At 39.1% G+C, this 27,072-nt stretch overlaps 2 protein-coding genes across 6 annotated transcripts in view; one reads left to right on the forward strand and one right to left on the reverse strand.

Moving 5' to 3' along the window:
- Positions 1-6,898, reverse strand: part of AIDA (axin interactor, dorsalization associated) — a 41,168-nt gene extending 34,270 nt beyond the window's left edge. The window contains exons 1-2 of one of the 3 annotated variants that reach the window (XM_011929481.1): positions 6,077-6,129; positions 5,840-5,970 (exon numbers count right to left, since the gene is read on the reverse strand). In XM_011929481.1, the coding sequence (XP_011784871.1) occupies positions 5,840-5,949 (110 nt within the window). In that variant the 5' untranslated portion in view covers positions 5,950-5,970; positions 6,077-6,129. Of the gene's footprint in view, positions 1-5,839; positions 6,203-6,378 lie in introns of those variants that run through there. The other 2 variants (XM_011929482.1, XM_011929480.1) reach the window with 2 other exon arrangements.
- BROX (BRO1 domain and CAAX motif containing) lies at positions 6,529-26,408 on the forward strand. 3 transcript variants are annotated; one of them, XM_011929477.1, is made up of 13 exons: positions 6,529-7,049; positions 9,336-9,452; positions 12,574-12,680; positions 12,903-12,999; positions 16,050-16,145; positions 17,741-17,813; positions 19,108-19,213; positions 20,823-20,912; positions 22,412-22,497; positions 23,300-23,381; positions 23,706-23,856; positions 25,021-25,180; positions 26,117-26,264. In XM_011929477.1, the coding sequence occupies exons 1-13, from the start codon at positions 6,907-6,909 to the stop codon at positions 26,201-26,203; spliced, it is 1,395 nt and encodes a 464-aa protein (XP_011784867.1). In that variant the 5' UTR covers positions 6,529-6,906; the 3' UTR covers positions 26,204-26,264. The 3 variants fall into 3 exon arrangements, with proteins under 3 accessions (XP_011784867.1, XP_011784868.1, XP_011784869.1); XM_011929478.1 differs by lacking the exon at positions 25,021-25,180 and having other exon boundaries at positions 26,117-26,408; XM_011929479.1 differs by lacking the exon at positions 16,050-16,145 and having other exon boundaries at positions 7,008-7,049.
- Positions 26,409-27,072: the final 664 nt, after the last annotated feature.

Raw genomic sequence — 27,072 nt, forward strand, 5'->3', positions numbered from 1 at the left:
TACATCCCTGAACTCAGAGAAGTTACAGTGTGGAATGAATTTCTTTCTTTGAGTAATTCTACACATAATTTGCAGTGGTGGCCGTCAACCCAAGCAGAATCACTGTCAGAAGGGTGTAATGCTATACTCGTGTTCAAATGCTAATTGGCAATAGGGAAAGGAAGGATGCTCAATTCAAACAGAATCGTGCTATTAAAAATTATGCAAGGCTGGGCAGTGGCTCACACCTGTAATCCCAGCACTTTGGGAGGCCAAAGTAGGTGGATCACTTGAGTTCAGGAGTTCGAGACCAGCCTAGCCAACATGGTGAAACCCCCATCTCTACTAAAAATATGAAAATTAGCTGGGCATGGTGGCCGGCGCCTGTAATCCCAGCTACTGGGGAGGCTGAGGAGGCAAAGGGTACAGTGAGCCTAGATCGCCCCACTGCACTCCAGCCAGGGTAACAGAGCAAGACTGCGCCTCAAAAAAAAAAAAAAAAAATCCCATACTGCATGATTCAAATTACATAAAATGTCTGGAAAGGACAAATCTATAGAGACGAAACATAGATTAGTGGTTGTCTGGGGCTAGAGTGGGAATATGGAATGACTGCAAATGAACACTAGGTATCTTGTGGGGGTGATGGAAATTTTCTAAAATCTGTAATTACGGTTGCACATCTTGGTAAATTTCACTAAAAAATCATTAAATTGTACATGCAAAATAGATGAATTTCATGTATATAAATTATACCTCAATAAAGTTTTTTGTAAAATAACTTTTTTTTTTTGAGACAGGAAAAAAAAAAAAAAACTTGCCTAGGCTGGAGTGCAGTGGCATGATCTTGGCTTACTGCAACCTCTGTCTCCGGGGCTCAAGCAATCCTCCTACCTCAGCCTCCTGAGTAGCTGGGACCACAGGTGAGTACCACCACATCAGGTTAATTTTTGTATGTTTTGTAGAGACTGGGTTTCGCCATGTTGCCAAGGCTGGTCTTGAACTCCTAAGCTCAAGCATTCTACCCATCTAGGCCTCCCAAAGTGCTGGGATTACAGGCATGAGCCACCGCACCCGGCCTTAAAAAGAACTTTTCAAGCTGACATGAAAAATTAATTTTCTATTTCCACAAATGAGTATACCATTTTAAGACAAAGTGACACCTGATTTTGTCCAGAGGGAAATCTACTGTTCTGAATATTAGATGAGCAAATAAAAGTTGACATTCTATTAGGAAAAGTGAAATAAATCTGTCAAATATTCTTCTCTAGAGACTCATCTCACCCTACAAAGGTACCTACAAGTAAAACAGGACTATTCTCAAGGGAGAGTTTTAAACATACCTTAAGCACATACATAAGTAACTCCTGGAAACCCCACAGCATTCCGTGACACAGAAATTCGTGTTTCTCAAACCATCTGTAGCAAAGGATCACTTTTCCACCAAATTTGTTCTAGACTAATACTTACGTAAAATACAATTTCAAAAATATCATGAGGATGTCAAGTTGCTATAAAGTTTCCACGTTTACTCTCAATTTCTTTCCTTACCTTACTGCACAGCAGTAACAGTTTGTAGACCATCACCAATTTGTGGACCACACTTTCAGCAGCAGAGACATAAAACACAGCAAAAATGACAAGTAGGGCTGGGCCCAGTGGCTCATGCCTATGATCCCAGTACTTTGGGAGGCGGAGGCAGGCAGATCACTTGAGATCAGGAGTTTGAGACGAGCCTGGCCAACATGGTGAAACCTCATTTCTACTAAAAATTAAAAAAAAATTAGCCAGGTGTGGTGGCATGCTCCTGTAGTCCCAGCTACTCGGGAGGTGGAGGCAGGAGACCCGCTTAAACCTGGGTGGTGGAGGTTGCAGTTAGCCAAAATTGCACCACTGCACTCCAGCCTAGGCGACAGAGCGAGACTCTGTCTCAAAAAAAAAAAAGACAAGTGGCCATTATCCAGTCTTCAGACTAATCGATTCACTTAGCAGATACTTCTTTGTTTTTTTAAGACAGAGTCTCGCTTGGTCACCCAGGCTGGAGTGCAGTGGCACGATCTCCGCTCACTGCAACCTCCAACTCCCGGGTTCGAGAGATGATTGTGTCTCAGTCTCCTGAGTAGCTGGGACCACAGGCACATACCAGCACGCCCGGCTAATTTTTTTTGTATTTTTAGTAGAGAGGGGGTTTCGCCATGTTGGCCAGGCTGGTCTTGAACTCCTGACCTCAAGTGATCTGCCCACCTCAGCTTCCCAAAGTGACAGGCATGAGCCACCACACCCGACCAGTTGGCAGATATTTACTGAGTATCCATGTGCTAGATAAATACCTCAGGATTGATCCTGTGAAATGCCTGATTCTGAGCAACAGTTTCTGTGCCACTCTACCATAAGTTAGGGGCCACATATCCCCAAATAGCGAAATGCAGTTACTTTTAATTGAACCATCTAATACTTTGGATGACTATTTTAGTCTTGACAGAATTCATCTAAGTCTTCCAATTGTAGTTTGGCATCACTCCTTAATGCTCCCATAGCATACTCCTAAATTCATTCAATAGAATAACTACATAATATCTAAACAAATAATGACATGTGGAGAGCCTATTACTACTCTGGACACTAAGTATACAGTAGAGAACAAAATAGACAGTGTCCCAACACCCTGCAACATGTGCCCATACTCTACCCTCAAAGAGCTTACAATCCAGTGGGGAGAGAGACAGTAAACAAAACAAATACAGAAAATATACTTTTGACTGTGGCTGGGCACGGTGGCTCACGCCTGTAATCTCAGCACTCTGGGAGGCCGAGGCGGGTGGATCACAAGGTCAGGAGTTCAAGACCAGCCTGGCCAAGATGGTGAAACCTCGTCTCTACTAAAAATACAAAAACTAGCTGGGTGTGGTGGCATGCACCTGTAATCCCAGCTACTCAGGAGGCTGAGGCAGAACTGCTTGAACCCGGGAGGCACAGGTTGCAGTGAGCCGAGATCACGCCACTGCACTCCAGCCTGGGTGACAAAGCAAGACTCTGTCTCAGAAAAAACAACAACAACAACAACAAAAGAAAATATATTTTCGATTGTGCTAAGTACCATGGAAAAAAATGAAAAAATGAAGCAGGATGGGGAACAGGAGGTGTGAAACTGAGATAGAGGCAGTTGGGGTGGACAAGAGACTTTGCAATTTTAAACAGGGTGTGGCCAGAGACAGCCTCACTGAGGATATTTGAACAAAGACCTGAAGGAGGTGACGAAGTGACCCAAACAGATAATGGGGGAAACAGTGTCCCAGAAAAAAAAATACAAGAGGCCTAAGGCAGAACTATGTTTCAGGAAATAGCAAGGAATGTGGGAGCACTTATTCTTTTCATACTTCTATAATTGCAACACCCAGTTACTCCAAAATCTTCCACTGGATTCTCAGTGCTTCGAGGGCAGAAATCAGATTTTATTAATCTTTGTATCCCCAACCCTTACTTGTTGAGTAATGAAATTGTTTAAGCTACAGTATTACTACTGTAGTAATAATACAGATATGTACTATCATACTGAGATAGTATGATAATACAGATACGTACTATCTCTCCCCCTACATCCCTCCCATAAAGCAGCTTCTGTATGTTGTATGGCTATAAAAAGACTGCTGCCTACCCAATTAGAAATCCCAATTATCCTAGACTCTTCCTCCTTCTACACCCTCGATATCCAGTCAATAACTAAATCCTGTCAATTCTTGTTTACATCATTATAGTGGCCCTCAATTCATGTCTTTTGCTGCAGCCTTTCCTTCCAGGTATTTCAAATAAAAAAGATAATTTGCATTCATTTCTGGATATATTAAGTAATTTTAAACTCTTGATCTCATTTTATATGTAGCCTACATGTTTACAGAATTTAAGCCAATCATTACATGTCTTCATTGAAATTTGACCCTGGCAGGTTTTATAATTTGAGGACTACTAGGATCATGAAGTTCAGTGGTTAGTACTGAGGTCCTACAATGGATTTGCATGTGCCTATCACCCTCACCTTCTGGTTCCTAGAAATTCACACTAAACAGCTTGCATTTTCAATTTTCCCTTGTAATTTCAATTGGACATGGTATTCTTTACTTTCCATTGTGAAGTCAGCCACCCAGTGTCAACAGCTGCTAGGTCTCACATCACAAGTAAGAGATGGCTTTCTATTTCAAGCTATGCAATATTAGTTAATATACAGAATGGGTATACATAGGTGCTTACTGTCTAACTGGCTGCAGTATGGAAGGGTGTGTTCTCCGGTAATAAAGAAAATCTTATGTCTAATTCACTTACAGAATTACTCTCTCAGTGCATCTTAAGCGCTCTGTAGTAGAAATAGGATTTGGATTTTCTTCTTTAAATCCCAGATTTCAGTGGTATCAGCTTGTGACCTGAGTAATCTGTTTAACCTGAGCTTCAGTTTTTCTCATTTCGTAAAATGAGAATAATTATATTCTCACTGGGTTATTGCAAGAGCAAATGAAATCATGTGAAAATGCAAAACAAATGCTACTAGTTGTTACACATCGCAAAATGGCCCAGGGCACGGGTTTTTGTCGGAGCATTTTGAAACTACAGGCAATTCAAAGTCAGTACCTACATATTTAAATTATTTTAATAGATAAAGACAAATAACTATTGTGGGGACAGGCTAAGAGTTTAGATCTTCCAAGTACGAAGCGTTTATTCTTTCCAGAAATCATTGTGTGTCAGGGGTGGAGAGGGGGTGGTGGGGAAGGCCGGGTTATTCTACTCATACATGGTTTAATACTCAGTGAAATCTCAAACAATAACTTGCTTTAAACAAAGAATAATTAATGGTGAGTTTGCAAACAATAGCATTTTGGCAGAGAGTTCTTAAGTTCAGAAAAATGTGCAAAAACCTAAGCAAGATTTTATGTGTATATAAATCTTGTCTTTTATTTTTTAAGACATCCCTGAAGTTTTCTGCGGAAACCAGAAAGAGCAAGAAATTGGTCTTAGGTTGCTCAAGGAAACTGGTACTCACTTGTACCCTGCGGCTATACATTATATACAGGAAAAGGAGGAGGGATCCAAGGAGGGAGTGGTGCTCCAGTGCGTGGTCCATTAATTCACATTTTGCTCTCTTCTGTTCACATCCTGCGCGGACTCCACCCAAGGCAACCGAGCGAGGGGGTGGGTGGGACTCAGAGCCTACCAAATAACAGTCCCAGAAACCGAAACGAAATCGAGGTGGAATTCTGAAAACACGGCTCACCAGAAAGAGGGGTGGAGAAGGAGCGCGAGAGGAGACCCTTCTTTTGGCAGAAGAGGTATCCCTGGCCCTCGCTGCTTCCTGGGGAACCCCCTCCCCTCAATCGCAACCAGTTCCCTCCTTTCCTACACATGGAAGGAGGAAGACACACACAGAGCAAGGCCACTCATTCTTGGAACGTGGGCGGAGAACACACAAGTATTCCTCAGAGAATTTCAAAGGGAAATCAAGGAAGGGGAACCTGGGAGAGGAGGAGGAAAGGAAACTGACTGCCAAGTGGTGGACCCGTGAGACCGTGGAAAGGAACTAAGCAGATAGCCTACTAGGGCCGGCGCCCCAGGAAAGAAGGGCTACCTGTTGAATGGAACTGTCCCTGCGGAGGCGGAGGGGGAAGAAGGCGAGTCACCCCAGAGAGCGGAGCCCTTGTCCCCAGAGCAGTCTCGCCGGGGCTGGTGGCGAGGGATCTCAGCCCCAGTGCCTGCGGGGCCCCACCCTGAGAAGCCTTGGCTGGCAGATACAGTGATGAGAGACACCGACAGAAACAAGGGAGAGGCGCACGACTGGAGCCGGTCTGGCCCGCTCCCCCGGTTAGTCACTCACATCTGATACTCGTCTATCGCCTCCACCAGCTGGCCCCAAGAGTCGAAGTCGGCGCCTCTCCTAAAACTGGCGCCCCAGCGCTGCAGCAGACTCCGGGTCACCTCCGACATGGCCGGTCCCCACCCCGACCCCTCCCGCCCCTACCCCAGCAAGGCCGGGTTCTAGGGCGCCATCCTCCCCGGGCCTGGCCCCGACATTAACAGGGCCAGGAGGAACCGCTACGGCCACCACCGCCACCCGCCGAGGAGCCGCCCAAGCCCATTTGCCGCCACAGCCAAACTTTGCGGCTCCAAAGCGACCGCCCCGCCGAGACCCCGCCCCCAAGGCCCCGCCCCGCGTTTGGTTGAGGCCGCCCCACTCCGCCGAGGGCCGCCATCGCTATTGCGGCATCCTCCCTCGGCTCCGCAGGCAGGAGCAACTGTTCTCTTCCTATCTGGGAAAAAGACCATAGCTCAGAAGGAAAACCGAGGGAGGAGAAGTTAGAAAGGGCTGAAGAACGGAGCGTTTTGAGGGAACTGTGACGCCGCGGCAATCCCCGCCCCTGAACTGCGCGCACTACCGCCTCGGTAGCTGTCATGGCCGCCGGGCCACGTGACTCCGACTTGGCGCCGGTCTGGCTTTTCGTCACTCTGGTTTTGTAGTCTTGGTTCTCCGACTCCCTCTTTTTCCTCGCTTGTGGACTCAGATATTGCCCTTCTTCCCTTGGAAGAACTGCTGTACCGACTCTGAGAATTTGGTAAGTATGTCAGAGGATGGGTGTTTTTCAGTAATACCCCCCGCTGTTTCTCCGGAGTCTCAAGCAATAGGGTCACCCCCTTTTACATTAGTCTCCATAGACCCCTGGACAGCGGACCGAAAGTCTCCTTCTAATGCCTTGAAACAGACGACAGAAAGAAAATCCATATTGGTCCCCACAAATCAGTAGCATTAACAGCTAGATCCGCTGAATCCCCTTGCCCTGCATCTCCATCGGTCTTTGGAGAGCTTATAATAAAAGCTAAGCTGTGGTTCGTTCGGCCGTTGTCTGGCCACTTCTCCCGGGTTGACAGTATCGGCTTTCCACAAAAATGCCTGTTTGGAAAGAGGAGCACTCAAGTGTTGGCGCGTGCGCGCGGTCGCCGCCCGCCGCCTCGAACCGGACTGGGCACGGGAGGAAGAGGCTGGGTGGTAAACAGGAAGTGGGCCCTCAGAGCTCGGGGGCGGTGCTCAGGTAGGTTACTCGGGGGACTGGGGGCCTCCGGAGTGGGAATCCCTTGTCAGGAACGGGAGTCCTCTTGTGGAAGTGTGTTAGCGTACAGCTTCGATCCGAATGTTGTATTGGTGGCTCTAAAGTCACACCCTTGTCCGTGCGGGTGGGTGTGTCCTTCTTCTATCCCACCCTAGGAACTCCCGAAAACTGAAGAGCGCCGGGTCACAGAAGGGGAGAAGATGGGGCAGAAACTTACCCTCTTCTTTCCTGAAGTAAAGATACGCAAAACTTCAGACATTTTCATCCAGGAAATAGGAGGCCACATTAAAAGAAGTATTTGTGGAAGATTTCGCAGCATCAAGTGCTGAGTGTGATACTAGCTCTTAAGTTTATTTGTAGGCACGTAGATGCTGTATTAGGCTATCGGAATTTATATGGAAGATGTGTAGAAGATGGTATTTTCTGAAATAGCTCGTTAAATGTTTCGAGTCCTAAATAAACCTGCTCAGTTTTTCATTGGGTACACACTGCGTTCTCTATTCGTTAAATATGTGGTGCTCCTCAAAACAGGCTTTGTCATGAATAAATAAATAGCATAAAGGAAGCACTTAATGTAGGCATTTCATAGACTGTGCAGCCAACATTATTTTCTAATAGGAAAAGTCGATTGTCAGGCTTGTACAGTGCCTTCAAATTAAGTAAACCTTACCAGAATTTCTTTGTTACTTCCTGGAAGCTAATTGCAATGTTTAGGTCTTCGCCTTGGCTTTCTCCGTATAATCTGCTGCACTGCCTACTCAAGGACATTTAGACAAGACATGCTGCTTTTTTGTTTTTTTGTTTTTATTTTTTGAGACGGAGTCTCACTCTGTCGCCCAGGCTGGAGTGCAGTGGCGCGATCTCAGCTCACTGCAAGCTCCGCCTCCTGGGTTCACGCCTTTCTCCTGCCTCAGCCTCCTGAGTAGCTGGGACTACAGGCGCCTGCCACCACGCCCGGCAAATTCTTTTTGTACTTTTGGTAGAGATGGGGTTGCACTGTGTTAGCCGGGATGACCTCGATCTCCTGACCTTGTGTGATTCTCTTGCCTCGGCCTGCCTAAGTGCTGGGATTACAGGCGTGAGCCACCGCGCATTTATTTTTTAAGTAGAAGGTATGGAACTTCAATTTTTTTTTTAAGTTGGCATCTCACTTAGGTAGTTTTTTGTTTTTTGTTTTTTTTTCTTTTTCCTTTTTTGAGACAGGATCTTGCCCTGTCGCCCAGGCTAGAGTGCCATGAGGAGATCGGGGCTCACTGCAGCCTACATCTCCTGGACTCAAGGGATCCTCCCCCCTCAGTCTCCCCAGTAGCTAGAACCACAGACGTGGCTACGATGGCCGGCTGATTTTTGTAGAGACGGGGTCTCAACAAATTGTCCAGGCTGGTCCCAAATTCCTGAGCTCAAGCGATCCACCCACCTCGACCTTCCAAAGTGCTGAGATTACAGGCGTGAGCCACCACACCCAGCCCAGTGTTTTCATTTTATAATAGAATTTGTTGGTCAAGTATTGTATTACATTTTTATTTTAAGAATATTCTTTAGATAATTTTTGGAAAGTACATTTTATTGTAGAACACATGTTATAACCAATCCACTGTTGTCAGCGATATGTCGGAAATACAGCAATTAACTTGAAACTTATTACAAGTAGCCTTAGCAATATAATCAGGGTTACCATTTGAACCCGTTTTGGAAATTACATTCATCTGGTCCTGTGCCCTTTTTACTTGCAGTTGTCCAACCAAAATCTAGTACTTTGCTATTCAAAAGTGTGTGGGGACCAGCAGCATCAGCATCTCAGGTCCTGCCCCAGGCTAATGACTTAGAGCCTGCATTTGACAAAACCACCCACCCCCAGGTGATTTTTGTGTATGTTAGAGTTTAAACATTACTGCTCCTATATAGGTATGTTAACATTGAAGTTATTGTGGGCAGATTTTCAAATTCTGTTCTGCTTTTTTTTATAGGCCTGATTTGAACATAGACCATCATAAATAGACAAAACATACCTGAGGCCGGGCGCGGTGGCTCACGCCTGTAATCCCAACACTTTGGGAGGCCGAGGCGGGTGGATCACTTGAGGTCAAGAGTTTGATTCCAGCCTGGCCAATATGGTGAAACCCCGTCTCTACTAAAAATACAAAATTTAGCCAGGCTAATTTTTGAATTAGATTTTTATACTATTGAAATAAATTTTTATACTATTTACCTTGTTTATTAAATATTTTATATTTAATTTTTGTACATTTTTTACTTTTTTGTCTGTAGAAAACGTCTGGAGAAAATGACCCATTGGTTTCATAGGAACCCATTAAAAGCCACAGCTCCTGTGTCTTTTAATTACTATGGTGTAGTCACTGGCCCTTCTGCTTCAAAAATATGCAAGTAAGTTTACTGATTAAACCACTCTTAGATGCAAGGTACTTTTTTTGGTTCCATGGGCAATACAATAATATGTAACACACTGTTTCTAACTTTAAGTTCGTTATAAATTTATAAATAACATGTAAACAGTAAAATCATAGATTATTTAAACTTTGGTAGTCTTCTAGCCCTGGATCCTTAATTTTAGATCAGTAAATGAGTCCCAGAGAGGCTAAAGCAATCATAGTAAAACAGTTAATCTGTGTATTACAGCAGTACAAGAGACTACACAAAGTAGTGTATGAAAATTTTTATTTTTTATTTTTGTTTTTATTTTTTGAGATGGAGTTTCACTCTTTTCATGCAGGCTGGAGTACAATGGCTTAATCTTGGCTCACTGCAACATCTGCCTCCTGGCAGAGGTTCAAGCAATTCAAGCAGTTCTCCTGCCTCAGCCTCCCAAGTAGCTGGGATTAGAGGTGCCCGCCACCATGCCCTGCTAATTTTTCTACTTTTAGTAGAGACAGGTTTTCACCATGTTGGCCAGTCTGATCTCAAACTCCTGACCTCAAGTGATCCACCCGTCTCGGCCTCCCAAAGTTCTGGGATTACAGGCGTGAGCCACCATGCCCAGCTGTATAGGGACATTTTAAATTGGCCACATATTAAACTTCTTGACTTCAGAGTAGGGAGAGATCCCTATGACCTGAAATGCCTTCAAAGTGTTCACATAGGAAAAAGTACTTGTGATAGGTCTTAAATGAATTGTATGGCTTAGATCAAGGGTTGGCAAACTGTCCTATGGATTTGGATCATTGGTTGTTTTTATTGGAACACAGCCAGCCCCAAATCACATACTGTGTATGGTTGCCTCTGGCTGTTTTCCTCTACAACACCAGAATTGAATAGTTCCAATGGGTACCTTATTATCAGAAAAGCCTGAAATGTTTACTATTTGGTGCTTTCCAAAAAAAATTTGGGTATTCTTGATTTAGATTGTCAGAGGGGAAAGGAGAAGGTTATTTCTGTCAGGAAAACCTTTGTGCTAGTGATAGTGAGTAGAGCAGTTTGGCTGAAACGAAAGCGATAAATGCAAAGATGTTTTGAAGGAGGAGTCAATGGACCTGATTAACTAATTTGCCTTGGGAGGCTGGAAAGGATTCAGTCTATATGAGATACAGAACCTAAATGATTAAGACATTGGTGGTGCCAATAAAGGAAAATCTGAAGACTTGCCGCTTTTATGGGAAGAAGTGATGACAACAAAATACAGGATAATCGGCTTATTAATCTAAACCAATGGTCCTCAAACTTTTTTTGAAAGCCGCAAAGTATTTATTTTAGGCTTTGTGGTCCACATGCAGTCACTGTTGCATATTATTCTTTGTTCATTTTTACAAGCCTTTTAAAAATGTGAAAACCATTCTTAGTTTGAGGACTGAACAAAAATAAGCTGTGGAGTATACAAAAACCGGTTACAGTTTGTAGTTTGTCAACCTCTGATCTAGACTCCTGGAGGCAAGTCCCAGCTTAGCTGTTTTATCTGTACCATTGGGCAAGTCCCTTAACTTCTTTGAGCTTAATTCCTAATCTATAAAATGAATAGCCTCAATTAAATATATCTGAGGTACATTTTTCTCAAATTCTATAATTTAAGATGAATAGAACTTTACAAGTTGAGCTGTAGGTGATGATCAAGCATCAATATGGAAATAGCTAGCAAATTATTTGAGTGCAGAATAGGCTTTAAGGATTCAAATTTCTGCCTAGTCCAGGAATTGAATCACTTTCCAGCTTCTAGAGATATACCTCAAACAATGATTAATTCGTAAGATAGCCAGTCACATTTTCAGTCTGCTGTTTGTGATTGGCAATACATACATACACTTCTTGGAATAAGCCTCCTTAGAGTTAGTACCAGTGAATAAGTACTACATCTAGACCATTCAGGATTAAGTCTGTGCTCTCATCTAAACATCACTGCTACCTTAATCTAAATCTCAAAAGAATTGAAAAGTTAGTATTCTTCCACTCAGCAAGTAATTTTGAATATGTGCTTTATCCTACGCACCTACCAAATTCTGGATATATAGCTTCTACTCTCTTGATGCTCATTTAAATTTAGTCTTTCTTTAATGATTTACACATATTTCAAGGGTCTTTGGTCATATCCATGTATTGTAATTTCGGAAGCCTCACTAAGCTGATTGCCTTCTGAATTCGATTTGGAACTGAAATAGAACCAAGTGAAAGCTAACGATGGAGAGCTAGGAATTGATATAGTTGAAGCTATACTAATCGATGAGATCTCAAAAGAGAGAAAACCAGAAAGCCAAAGACTGAACATTTCTGGAGTTGGGAATGAAAAGGAGACACAGAAAAAAATATAAAAGGAACTTTAAAATGATAAGGGGAGCACCTGGAAAATTTGGTGTTACTGGAATCAAAGGAGAAATAATTTCAAGAAGGAAAAAGTGGATCTACAACATTTATTGCTGTAGAGAAGTAAAGGAGAATATAGATGAGGGAGCAGTTTTCAAACAACTAATGGCCACATGTTTTGCATATTCTTGACGTATATATTGAATTATACGTCAAGAATATGTAATTATATATAATGTAATTTTATTTTTAAAATATTTTTATGCAATATATTTTCACATTTTTGTGTTTTATGTCAGATTTAGAAACTTTAAGGAGATATTAAAATGATACACAGATAAATTTTCATTTTTCAGGAAACTTATTGTGAACTGCTTAATTTTTTATTCATTCTTCTCTCCCCACATCTTAAATGCATGCATTTGTTTGTTTTTTAGTGAAAACTTGCTATACATTTTTATTATGTAATTGAATTCAGTATTTGCCTCTTTAATTGGTCTGAGTTTATTTTAGTACAGCTTTTAAAACAGTTATTAGAAATTTTTTCTCTAGATTTAGTTCTAATTAAATTTATTTCTGTGTATTTGGTAATCCCTTAGAGGAGGTGGGCATGTGCATGCATGTGTGTGTTTTAAAGCTTTTACGTTGAAACCTGGTGTGTGTGTGTTTTAAAGCTTGTACATTGAAACCTGAAAACCACTTTTATGTGAGATTGATTGCAGTACAGCTAACTTTACTATCTTTTTCTATCTCTTATAAGTGACTTGAGGTCATCCAGGGCACGACTCCTTGAACTGTTCACTGATTTGAACTGTAATCCAGAAATGATGAAGAATGCAGCAGATTCATATTTTTCACTTTTACAAGGTTAGTTATTTATATGAACTTGAGGTTTTTTAAAAAACTGTCTAGAAGTTTACATTTAATTCTTTGACTTTTCAAATTTGATTGGTTTACTCTTCCAGACTATATTCTTTATAAAAGGGCAAGAAGTTTCATTCAGATACCTGGAAAAGTAATCTGAAAATTTTTCCAAACAGAACACTCAATATTTCTTCTAAAACTAAAATGTCTTGTACTTTTCTGTAGGTTTCATAAATTCTTTGGATGAATCTACCCAAGAAAGCAAGTTACGATATATTCAAAATTTCAAGTGGACTGATACGTTACAAGGACAGGTTCCAAGGTAAGCAACACTAAGGTAGCACTAAATTGGAGCCAGTTTTTGTAACTGTGTAGCCAGTGGTTAACTCATAGCCTCTGTATTTGGAGAAGAAAAATACAGGTCTGCTCGGCATTTTCTCTTACCAGGAAATTAATTAAAAGAATTTGAGCTCAATCCTAGTACATAGTAAGTAAAAATATAATTTGTTTCTCCCAAACAAATCTATTTTTGAGGTAATCAATACAAATGTCAACTATAGTTGAACAGCCTTGACCTTTAATACCACACAAAGGATGATTTGAGGATTTAGAACCCAAACTGACATTCCATGTGTGCCTACATTCAAGCTGAGCAGAATTTAAGTTTTTCCCTTACTTTTCTTTTGCTGATGGATACATCATGTGTCTTCCATTAGTCTTTCTCTGTCTCATTCTTTCTCTCCAACTTCATACTCTTGATTCACAGTAGGTGTTTTCTTCCTTATCTCTCTTCCCTATTTCTACTCTTTTTAAAAACTTCTCTTCAGAGCTTATCACTCACTTGAAACTATTTCTAATAGGTCTAATTATAACAGGAAATGGATCATAAAGATGTTAATTTTTTACTTACCTACTGTTTTTCAACACTATTTTGTTGTTGAAATGCCCATATATTTTCATCTCAATTTGCTTTAGAATTACTATTTTATAAAAACAGAAAGGAAGGAGTGGAGGTTGCTGAAAGACCAGAGCAGGCTATACATTACAGTGGAAAGAGTATGAACACTGGGTTTGTACATATTTAGATGCAAGTCCAGGTTTTCTACTGCATGAACATCTGCTTCTTCAACTGTAAACAGTATTTTGTGAGAAGCAAAATAAGAAAATTTTTGTTAAGTGACTGATAACAGTACTAGGCTTATAAGACATTCATTAAATATTCATTTCCTTTCTTCCTTCCTTGGGAATATTTTATGTAGAATTCATAATATTCTGGGATACTCAGATTTTCTAAGACCTTGTTTTCTGTTTTTTAATGTGACCCATTTGTTTTTAATCCAAAATTAAGGAATTTCTTTGAATTAAGACTTTTTTAAAGAATCAAACCTCTGTCATTATTTTGACAGATTCTATAATGTGTGCATTTCATAAATTTGGTGCTTTTCCAAGCATGCCACATTTTGCTTCCGTGTAGTAGTGAGCTAAAGTCGAGTACAGTGGCTCATGCCTGTAATCCCAACACTTTGGGAGGCCGAGGCAGGCAGATCACTTGAGTTCAGGAGTTTGAGACTAACCTGGCCAATGTGGTAACACACCGTATCTACTAAAAAATACAAAAACTAGTTGTGCGTGGTGGAAAGTGCCTATAATCCCAGCTACTTGGGAGGTTGAGACAGGAGAATCGCTTGAACCCAGGAGGCCAAGGTTGCAGTGAGCTGAGATGGCACCACTGCCACTGCACTCCAGCCTGGGCAACACAGTGAGAGTCCATCTCAAAAAAAAAGAAAGAAAGAAAAAAGTGAACTACTATTTAACCTTTTTTCAGCAGTTGTATGAGATCGTGAAGAATTATGTGATGAAGACTTTAATACTAAATATACAGCACAAGTGAGGCTTCTAAATTACTTTATTCTTGATTGCTACTTACTCAGTAGAGATTATGTTGTGAGTTTATCTGTTCTGAAAAATATTTTTTCCATTATAGATGCTATGACTACTACTTTTATGTGGTATTATAGAAATGGAGTGTTTGGAAACAAGGCATGTTGACATAAATGAAAGATGATAAAGGAAGAGAGTTATTTATGAGACTTCACATAAATTAGCCAAACCGTTATATTATTTAAAGTTAAAGTTATAAACTAGACATGTCCACTAGATCTCCAGATGTAATTCATTTGATAGTTTCCGTGCAGAAAAGAATAAGCTATTACACTATGTGTTAAATTTTTTTTCAGGAGGATAAAACTGTTTTGAGAAGTTTGTTCATAACTGTCATTTTTGGATGTTATAATCTATACTAAACAATAGTTTAGACATTATGATTTAGTTACTACATATAACACTTTTTTTTTTCTTTTAAAAAGTTCCCATATCTCCATTTCTCTTAAGACAGGGTCAACAAGTAACTAAAAAATAAAAAGTAGAGCGATAATTCTGGTTTCTTCTTCTTTTTGGGCAGCTTTTCTGTGTCTTCGTATTGCATGTGTAAAATAAGAATATTCTGCTTTCTTCATCAGTTGAGATAAATGAGATCATGTGTAAAAAATTTTCAGGTTCTTCAAAGAACAGTAGTGAATATATATTGTTATGAATATCTTATTTGCTTGATATGCTTTTGCCATCTTTATTTCATACTTAGAATCTGAAGCAAACAAACACGGTATAAAATATACTTGTGTTCAGGACCTTTTTCTGGAATACTCATTGGCTAAGCATTCAGAATCTTACGCAGTTTGCCTTCAGCTTTCTTTTTGCACTTCTTTTCCTTCATTTCTTGTTTACATACCATCTGCTTCAGTCAAGCTCATTGGGTCACTTCTATCTGAAAAATTTTTATACTCCTATTGTCCTTTGATGGCATTGTTTCCTTAGCTGGGATGTCCTTTTGCTTCCCTTCTAGTCGTCTTTCCAGGGACAGTTCAGATTTTATATATACCATTAAACCTTCTTAATTATTCTAGCCTGAAACTATCCTCTGAATTTGATTTTTCTAAAATGTTGTATAAGAGCCACACCTTTGAGAATCGATTGAGTACTTGTTAAAAATAGATCCTAAGCCCCATCTCAGGCTTTCTGATAAGGCCCAGAAATCTGTATTTTAAAAGCTAGTCTATGTACAGTAAACTTTGGGAACTCCTATTCCCATGCTTATTAGTAAGTACATAGTACCTTCTGGACCATTATACTTAGGCATTTGTAGTTAATTAGCTGTATGTCTTATCTCCCCATCTATATGAAACACAGCCATTTTCCTCATACATCCCAGTTAGCATATACTTCTTTGTACTTTTGAGTCGAATGTCCAATAGGCTTCATGGTGTGATGTCTTGATAATTGACAGAACCTAATGATCCGTGTTTATAATTCCAGTGCCCAGCAGGATGCTGTTTTTGAATTAATTTCCATGGGATTTAATGTAGCTTTATGGTATACCAAATATGCTTCAAGACTGGCTGGAAAAGAAAAGTAAGTTAAAAGGAGAGGATTGTGTACATGTTTTATTTTTCAAGTATATGGTGCTTCATTATTTTAAAAATCTATTTTAAAAAGTACCACTTTGGACATGTGAAGGATTGCCTTGTAATGTTAGTATTTTGAGTGTCAGAATTATGGCACCTAGTGTTAAGAGGTAAAATAAATTTTAATAGTCTTGTCATATGAAAGGTCTTGCTAAGTAAGACCCCAAATCTAGAAACCATAAGGTAAAAGCATGACTATTTAACTACATCAAAGGACCATAAACAAAGTTAAAAAACAAATGTCAAGATTGGTCAAAAACATTGCAATTCATATGATACATTGTTTTTATAACGTATACTCTTATAAATCAGCAAAGGAAAGACCCTCAAATCAATTGAAAAGCAAAGGACATGAAGAGGCAATTCACAGAAAACAAATACAGAAGGCTAATAGTATGTGAAAAGATGATTTGAAGGATTAAAGAATTATAAAAGGTGATACAATTTTTATAATAGCAATAGTTGATACAGCAATAGGAAACTGTCAATTTATAGTTCATCCATACATGGAAACAATATGCAACCACTTGAAAATGATGTCAAATTTTATGTGCTGATGTAAAATTATCTCTAAAGTAAATTAGGTGATTAAAATAAGAGCAATGATTATAGCTACCATTGTATATCTATGTGTTTCTTAAGCATGTATATGCGTTAAATATGTAATATTTTGTCTTATTTATGTACAAATGTCTGTAAGGAAAAGTAAGAAGGCTTTGTCCGGATTTTATTTTGTTTTGTTTTTTTGTAGAGGTTAGGTCTCACTGTGTTTCCTGGGCTGGTCTTGAACTCCTGGCTTCAGGTGATTCTCCTGCCTTGGCTTCCCAAAGTACTGGGATTACAGGCATGCTCCACCATGCCTGGCTGCAGATTTTACTCCTAGTTAGCGTCTCTTTTTTCATTTGTAGTGTCTTCTTTTTGGAGACATATTGATAGACTTTTGCTATCTTAATGTTACCTTTATGTCATATACTTGTTTTCAAGACCTTTTTGTGGAATACTGATTGGCTTGGCATTCAAAATCCTTTACAGTTGTTACGAGTTTTCTATAAATGTACATTTCATGTGCATTTGTTCCTTTTCTAGGTGTCAAAATTAATTTTTTTTTGATAGGGGGTGGATGGAGTGTTGCTCTGTCGTCAGACCAGGCTGGAGTGCAGTGGCACAATTTCGGCTCACTGCAACTGCCGCCTCCTGGGTTCAAGTGATTCTCATGCCTCCCAAGTAGCTGGGATTACAGGTGCCTGCCACCATACCCAGCTAATTTTGGTATTTTTAGTAGAGACAGGGTTTTGCCATGTTGGCCAGAACGGTCTCAAACTTCTGGCCTCAAGCAGTCTGCCCATCTCAGCATCCCAAAGTGCTAGGATTACAGGCGTGAGCCACCCTGCCTGGCCTCAAAATTAGATTTTTTTAAAAGGAAGAAAATTAGCAGTGAGAAACATAAATGACTACTTTGGATATATAATAATGTATTGGTTGTTATGTTTTAATACCAGAAATGGAATTCATCCTCTAACTAATGTAACCCCTATCTTTAAGTATAACAGAAGATGAAGCAAAAGAAGTTCATCGAAGCCTAAAGATTGCAGCTGGGATTTTTAAACATTTAAAGGTAAAACAAACAAACAAAAACCATTATTTGTTCTTAATGCTTTAATTCTTGAGTAATTTTTCTTTTTGGGGGATACGGGGAAAGAATTGTTTCATTATATTAAAAAAGGTACTATGTGTTCTGTTTACCTTATGTTAAGTATGTTATTGATGAATGCAGCCAGTTACTAAATATTAAATGTCTCCATTTTTGTTTTAAAATCACCAGTGACTTTTCTAATTAGAAAACTAAAGTTTTAGTGCTCTGCTTATTTTTCTGTGTCCTTAAAAACATAGGAGAAAAGAAAGCAGAAGTATTGATGGTTCTTACCTACCTCATTACTCTCCACAGAAGTTACAGGAGCAGTCCTGATTCTGCAAAACTGAACTTCTGATTGTATTCTCTGTATCTCACTAAAAACATCAGAGGGACAATCAGTGCACTCTAATTATATTAAATTGCCAGGAGATGTGATGGGAATTAGAAGAAAGAATATCGTGTCTTTTAAGCAATGTCCCCCCAGTTCATTCTACTTAAATCACTTTATTGAAGGCCTCCTAGAGGCCAGTGTTGAGTTTTTTCATGTTAAAATAAGATGCTTTTATAGTGATTAGAAAACTCTGATCCTGAGTTAGATGTAGAATTGTAGTGGGTTTTTTTTTTTCTCTTTGAGACAGAGTCTTGCACTGTTGCCTGGGCTGGAGTGCAGTGACGCGATCTTGGTTCACTGCAATCTCTGCCTCCCGGTTCAAGCAATTCTCTTGCCTCAGCCTCCCGAGTAGCTGGGATTATAGGTGCCCGCCACCACGCCCAGCTAATTTTTTGTATTTTTTAGTAGAGACAGGATTTCACCATGCTGGCCAGGCTGGTCTCAAACTCCTAACCTTGTGATTCACCCACCTCAGTCTCCCAAAGTGCTGGGATTACAGGCGTGAGCCACCGCACCCAGCCTCTTTATATCTTTAATTATTAATGTGAATGAACATTTCAGGCTATCCTGCAAAAGGAATTTAGGTTACTATTTCAGTTAACGTTTTTCAAGATGATAGTGTGACTTAGGTATCTCAGCAATCTATCATGACTTAAATTTTGTTCTTGAATTTCTTGTTCTTATAAAAGCTGTTTTAGTACGCAGGAACTTTTATTCTTTATAAGCTCACTGTTGTTAAGTTGTTATAGTTTTTGTTTATACCCCGAATTTCTGCTATGCATCCAAATTGAATGTCTCGTAATTTTCATTTTCTTCATCTCTAACAACTGGATTAAAATAAAATCTGGCTGCTTTATTTTTTGTCTTTTTTGTTGTTGTTCTCAGGAAAGTCATACCCCAAAACTCATTACACCTGCAGAAAAAGGAAGAGATTTAGAGTCACGACTCATAGAAGCATACGTTATTCAATGTCAGGCTGAAGCTCAAGAAGGTATCCTAAATATTGTAAGATTTTTTTAAATGAAAGTCTGTATTGTCATTGAATTCCTCTTTAAAAATCAGACATTGGGCACCGTGGCTTATGCATGTAGTCCCAGCACTTTGGGAGGTCAAGGTGGGCAGATCACTTGAGCCCAGGAGTTCAAGACCAGCCTGGGCAATGTGGCAAAACCCCAGCTCCACAGAAAATACAAAAATTAGCTGGGCATGGTGGCACATTCCTGTAGTCTCAGCTTCCCACGAGGCTGAGATGGGAAGGATCGCTTGAGCCTGGGAGGTCAAAGCTGTAGTAAGGCAGAACCATGCCACTACACTTCACCCTGGGCAACAGTGTGAGACCCTGTTTCAAAAAAAATTAATTAATAAATAAAAATCAGAATTAACTAGAATCAGGTTTTACATTTTGAGAAATTTTTGAATGAGGAATAAGTTTACCTTTAGCATTTGCCTTCACTCTTAGTTAGCAGGAAAAGGCCTTACAGTTTAATGGCTCTTTTTAAGAGGATTTTGATTTCACATTATTTCTGACAGTACAACATTAATTCTTTAATTCGTCTTTTCTGTCTCTCCTGTGCTCATTCTTTTTTCTCTTTCACTCTTTGGCTTACCTTAAAGTCTTCACTTTTCAATGGCAAGTAATAATGACACTCAGCGTGAAACAGTTAAGAAACTTTGTAGGCTTTCGTTTTTCTTTATTTCAAACTCTAGTGTTCCTCTGAAGATGGCTGGGCTGGTGGCTCACACCTGTAATCCCAGCAGTTTGGGAGGCCGAGGCAGGAGAATTGCTTGAGCCCAGGAGTTTGAGACCAGCCTAGGCAGTATGGCAAGACCTCCATCTCTATAAAAAGTTATTTAAAAAATTAGCCAGTTGGCTGGTCGTGGTGGTGGCTCACGCCTGTAATCTCAGTGCTTTGGGTGGCCTAGGCAGGCGGATCACCTGAGGTCGGGAGTTCGAGACCAGCCTGACCAACATGGAAAAACCCTGTCTCTACTAAAAAATACAAAATTAGCTTGGCATGGTGCCGTATGCCTGCAGTCCCAGCTACACGGGAGGCTGAGGCAGGAGAATCCCTTGAACCTGGGGGTTGGAGGTTGCAGTGAGCTGAGATCACGCCATTGCACTCTAGTCTGGTCAACAAGAGTAAAACTCCATCTCAAAAAAAAGAAAAAGAAATTAGCCAGATGCCATGGCATACACCTGTAATCTCAGCCACTTGGGAGACTGAGGCAGAAGGATCACTTGAGCCCAAGGGCTGCAGTAAGCCATGATCAAGCCACTGCGCTCCAGCTTGGGTGACAGCAAGACCCTGTCTCGAAAAAAAGAATTTGCTGTTAGGTCATGCTGTTTTGTAGTAGTGATTCTCTATGATTAGCTAGTAATTCACTGATGATTTATTTAAAGAAATGGCATCAGAACCAACAAGCTCAGTGTTTTTTGTTTGTTAATGTTTGCATTTTCTGTAACTTTGCATGTTAAAACATTTAACAAACTGTATTAAAATCCCAGAGAGATTGTCAGACTGTCTTTTGCTATTATAATTAAATTTAGGATGAATAGAGTGAACTTAATTATAGATTCACTTTATTGTGTTTGGTTACAGTAACAATTGCTCGAGCAATTGAACTAAAACATGCTCCTGGACTAATTGCCGCACTGGCGTATGAAACAGCCAATTTCTATCAAAAAGCTGGTAAGCTTCTAATTCTGTTTTACATTTTTTAGTCTTTAGCTTTTCAGATTTATTTGATCTTGAATTAATAGGGAACAAAACAAAAGGTTTCTCAGATTCTGTCATTATTTGCAAAACTGGAGTAATACTTTATCGCATTTAAAATAGAGCTGTTCATATTTCGTATGCTACATAACTTATAATGGAAGGGAAAACCAGTGATGTCTAATAACATTATACAGCTTTTTTTGCTTAAAAATTTTTTTTGGTCTTTATAACAATCTTATAGTTACTGTGCTTTAGACAAGAATCCGAAATCCAGAGAGTTAACATGACCCGTAATTTAACTGCTAGAAAGTGGGAGATTGGGCGTAGAACACAGCTACTGTGATAAGCCTATTACTCTTCATTTACTTATTTAGGAAACATGCATGTGTTTTTGTTTATGGGATAGTTACTGTTTTTGTTGCTAAGGAGAGGTAAATAGAAAAGATTTGCAGTTTAGGGAAGAAGAACATGTCACCCCATTATTATATCCTGAAGTAAGACACCACAGCAGTGAATTAGGAACCTTAACAAGCTGGGCATGCTAGAGAAGGACTCTAGAAGAAGATGCTTTAGTCTTATTGTGAAGTGTAAATAAAAGTCTTATGTTCCCTAGGAAGCTTTAGAGTTTGGGTATAGAATTCTATAGTAAGTACGGACATAAGAAAGAACTTAGCACATTCTGGAAACTTCAGACAGTTGCTTTTACCTGAAAGACAGGATGAGTGGTAGGAGAAAAGTTTGAAAAAGTATGCTTGCTTGGGAATCAAACATTGGTTTGTAAGCCTTTGACCTTTCATTCTGTAGATACTTGGGATCTGTTAGAATACTAAAAGGCTGACTTGATTGGATTTGAATTTAAGGAAGGTCCCTATAGTTGCAGTATTAGAGATAGGCTTGCTCCATGAAGGAGTAATAGGCTAACTTAACTTAGCACTTAAGAAATTCTTCAAGTTTATGAAGGAAATGATGAAAGCTTTGGCAAATACAGCAAAGTAGCAAATAGGAAAAAATAGATTTGAGAGATGTTTGGTAGAAGGATATGTGAGTGAATATGTGTGTGTTTTATATAAAATTCAGTGATGGGGTTGGAGAGGAGAGTATCCTATTTCTGACTTGAGTGACTAGTCTACTATTTGCTATATTATACACGTTTTTTAAATTAGCTAATATAATGGTATAAACAGTATTCACTTTGAAGTTCTTGGTCACAATCTGTTTTTATCATTATTTTTAACTTAAAGTTGTATTAACCATCAAATCAAAGAGCTGCCATAGTATTTAACCAATCTTGTGTAACTGAAAGTATAGATTTGGGAAAATCAAGTAAAGGTGTTTTTTAAAAAAAAAGTTAAATTCTTGAGTTTTAGACTTGAATGGCATTCTTTCTGCTTTTATCATTAGAACACATGAACTAAAAGTCTTCTAGTGAATCAGGGTGAAATTATATTTTGCTTTTTAAAATGTAACTTTAGATCATACTTTATCCAGTTTGGAGCCTGCATATTCTGCCAAATGGAGAAAATATCTTCACTTGAAGATGTGTTTCTACACAGCTTATGTAAGTATTCATAATGCTAAAAACAATGTAAATTATTGTTTCTCCAGTCCTTGGAGTGCCAGGTCTCTCATCTCACCAGAGTCGTTCATTAGCATTTTACAAATAATGGACAGCTAACTCACAGTAAATGTTCACTGAGAGTCAGTGCAACCATTGTGAACTAAAGTGGGTGGAAAGAGATGATGTAGGATTGTAGAAGTGGATTATAGCAATAGAATTATTGTTTGATTCAAAACCCACTTTCAGCATACTTAATGAAATTCTTTCAGTTGTTTCATTCTGTGCATTGAGAAACATATTTACTAATTCTAATATTAAGGCATACCACACAATATATCACCTAGCTTAGTGAAGAACCATCAATAAACATCATTTTGGAAGTTACGTATCAGTCTGTTATACCCACCAAACTTAATTGTTTTGTTAATTAGAGTATCATATGAGAGATCATCAAACACCTTTTTCAGGTCTGAGTAGATAATATTTCTTATGCCTCCTTCTTCCTCTGCATTAGCACAGTTTCCTCCTTTATCTATTATTTCCTAATTTTAAATACAGATTTCGGCAGATAACTTTTGCTCAGTACATGGTTAGAAGGCTGCTTTGGCTCAAGACTTGACATATTTCCACCTTTTCTATGAACAAAGGTTGGGGAAGAGCTTACTCAAGTAAAGAAATGTAAGGGATTGCATTGATACTTCAGTGTGTGAAGATACTAATTTATCTGATAGATACGTAAAACAATAATAGGGGAAAGCATCTTGAAGGGAGAGAATGAATAAAAATTTGTTTATTTCATCAGGCTTACTGTTACCATGGTGAGACTTTATTGGCTAGTGATAAGTGCGGTGAAGCAATCAGGTCTCTCCAAGAAGCAGAAAAATGTGAGTATTCCTGCCAGAATATTAACTCCTCTTTAAAAAACAAATGACTTTATCACAAAAGGGACTATGTGCTTAAAGAGATTTTGGCTGAGTTCATGAAAGGGAAATGGGAATGGGTGACATAATTGGAGAAAAGAAAAAAATGTTTCAAAAACCTAGAACCATAGAAAATCCACACCTTCTACTTACAGTATTATTATTGGTATTGCTATTATATTAGGTAAAGAGCAGTAAATGTCTTACCACCTCCAATTTAAAGCCTTATAGGGATAAATGGGCCATGTTAATTATAATCAAAAGACTTTATATCTCTTTCACATGCAGTGTATGCAAAGGCAGAAGCACTGTGTAAAGAATATGGAGAAACCAAAGGACCTGGACCAACAGTCAAACCTTCAGGACATCTGTTCTTTCGGAAACTTGGAAACGTTGTGAAGAACACCTTAGAAAAATGTCAGAGAGAAAATGGATTTATGTGAGTACAGCTTAATATTATTTTAGTAATATTACTGATATTAATTTATAATTAAAATACTAATATTTTAGTAATACCATTTTTGTTAGTCTCGATTCCCAAAAGTTTTATGCTGAATAGCACTTATGGGCTAGGCGTGGTGGCTCACGACTGTAATCCCAGCACTCTGGGAGGCCAAAGTGGGTGAATCCCTTGAGCCCAGGAGTTTGAGACCAGCCTGGGCAACTTGGCAAAACCTCTCTTTACAGAAAATACAAATAAATTAGCTGGGCATGGTGGCACACGTCTGTAATCCAAGCTACTCAGGAGGATGAGGTGGGAGAATCATCTGAGGCTGGGAAGTCAAGACTGCACTGAGCCATTATTGAGTCATGGCACTCCCGCCTGGGCAAGAGTGAGACACTGTCTCAAATATATATAGTGTTTACATTTCATATTAATTTTCTCTTTAAATTGGTGATAAACTTCAATTGTGTAGGGCCTTTTATTCTACTTAGGATGATAATATATAAAAGCAGACTTTAAAATTAAAACATGAGTTGTTAACATAGAGTTCACTTCATTAGGACACTCACAGTATCCTGATTTTCTCTTAACTCTGTTTCCCTGCCGTTCTTCCTCCATATGTTTTAAATATATCTTCTCAACCTCCTTTGCATATTCATCTCACTCTGGTTTTACCTATAAAGAAGGAAAATAAATTTTCTCTCCAGTTTTTCTTTTTTTTTTTCAAGAGGTTTTCCATTATTAAATCAGTGCTGTTCAAACTGTAGATCACCATCTGTGTAGGTGGGTAGACTCAATCTCATTCCTGCTTTTATCTCCTTACACTCTTCCCCTTATGTTCTTCATCTAGTCATACTGAGCTTTTCACTTCGTTAAACATGCCTAGTTCACCTTTAATCACTTCCTTTGGAAGTCACAGAACTTAATTCTGGGTTAATTCCCCTTGTCTGCATTCTCATGGCACTCTACATCCATGGTAGCTCCAATTGCATTGCATTGTAATTGACAAAATTTCTTGACTTTTTCACTTTTCTACATGAGGCAGAAAAACCTCTTATCCATCATTAAATTGTCATTGTCCCAAACAGGACCTTGAACATACTAGGCACTCAAATAATGAACAAATGAATGAATTGCTATTTAAATTACTTTTTGCAGTTACTTTCAAAAAATTCCAACAGAAGCCCCCCAGCTGGAACTCAAAGCAAATTATGGTCTCGTAGAGCCTGTACCTTTCGAATTTCCTCCTACAAGTGCTCAGTGGACACCAGAAACATTGGCTGCATTTGATCTCACCAAAAGACCCAAGGATGACAGCGTATGAGATTTTTTTTTTCCTCTCTCATTCACAGAAGTTTAAAGGAAAATTCAGAGTTTGCATTTTGATATTTTTCTCTAAATAGATACATATCTTTGTCTAAATGTTAAGTTAGCTAGTTATAGTGCTTAGTGTAATCTGTGGTAGAACACTCTCAGAGATAAGACCTCTAAGCCTTAAATGTCTTCTGATTTTCTATGTAATGACATTCTTTTCAACACATTATCTTGCCTCTTTACAACTTGTCAGTGCCTCCTTTAAGAAGAGTGTGGGAGAAAAGATCACCCGTGTTTGCATTGCTATGGCAATACTCTGTTTTAGCAAATTGCAGAGTGTTTGAAGATTTGGCCTAATTTCAGTATTCTGTGAATCCAGGGGCAAAATAAGAATGCTTTTATTTATTGATATCTAAGTACATCTTGGTGTTCTAAATCAAATGGTAAATTAAGTGGAAATTTTGAGGTCTAACTACCAAAAGACTAGGGATCTGTGACAAATGAACAGGAATTATTTTACAGCCATTGCTCTTTTCTTGAGATTGAGTTGTATTTATATAATTTCCTTTCCATATTAAAATTTATTCCTTAAAATAACTATATTCTGTTCAGCTATAAAATAATGCCCTAAGAGACAGCCTATTACTGTCATAAGTTATGTCTAAGCTTTAGGGTTCTACATGTATAGATAAAGAGCGTGGAGTAGGAGTACCAGTATTTTGATTTTTGCCTACCAAACTAGGTTTTCATCTCTACTGAAATGTTGTTTTCTGATTATATCTTAAAATGAATTGGTCTATAGTTTCCGGAAATAGCTTTGTCAGTATCCATGTTATATAATTTAATGTAGCATCTTTTAAAAGTCTGAAGTGGAAAAGATTTGGTGTTTGTTTTCTCAATCTTAGTTTATGTACTTAAACTGTGGTTTTTTTCTCCCTAGACTAAACCCAAACCAGAAGAAGAAGTGAAACCCGTGAAAGAACCAGATATTAAACCTCAAAAGGACACTGGGTGCTACATCTCCTAAAATACTCCTGAAATACAGTTTGTACTTAGAATTTCTCTAACAGGAGATAAGATAAACCACAGAATTTCAGTTCTTATTTCTCAAAATGATTTCTCTGAAGCTTGTAGAATAACTATTACATTCAGAGGGTTATCTGCCTTCAGCTTACTTGTTCTTGATTTTTAATACAGTGGAGATGTTTCTTTGTTTTCAGCCTCTCCTTTTTAATCAGGACAACATTTGAAAGATTTTATTGTGCCTCTAAAGGGTATATTTGGGGGTTGGGTCGTTTTGTTAAACTCTGGATAGTAATAAGCTTCAGGTCAATATAGGCCCAAATCATGTGGTTTCAGGTATGTTTTTCTTTTTTTTTTTTTTTTTTTGAGACGGAGTCTCCCTCTGTCGCCCAGGCTGGAGTGCAGGGGCACGATCTCGGCTCACTGCAACCCTCCGCCTCCTGGATTCAAGTGATTCTCCCACCTCAGCCTCCCTAGTAGCTGGGATTACAGGCACATACCACCACACCCAGATAACTTTTGTATTTTTAGTAGAGACGTGATTTCACCATGTTGTCCAGGCTAGTCTCGAATTCCTGACCTCAGCTGATCTGCCCGCCTTGGCCTCCCAAAGTGCTGGGATTACAGGCGTGAGCCACTGCGCCTGGCCTCAGATATGTTTTTCTATCTACACACAAAAAAATTTATTTTCCTTCCTCTTACTTGATATCAGAATAATGACAGGAATCAGTTTTTAACAGAGATAGTTTTTCCATTTCTCCATTGTGTTAATCAGAGCACAGACTTACATTCTCAGTCATTGATCTTTTCTGGTGGGGGATAAAAAGTCACTTATAGTTAAAGATGAGAAAATTATCACACCAAATCCTTTAC

Source organism: Colobus angolensis, unplaced genomic scaffold, assembly GCF_000951035.1.
Source record: "Colobus angolensis palliatus isolate OR3802 unplaced genomic scaffold, Cang.pa_1.0 Scaffold81, whole genome shotgun sequence".
Classification (NCBI taxonomy): Eukaryota; Metazoa; Chordata; class Mammalia; order Primates; family Cercopithecidae; genus Colobus; species Colobus angolensis.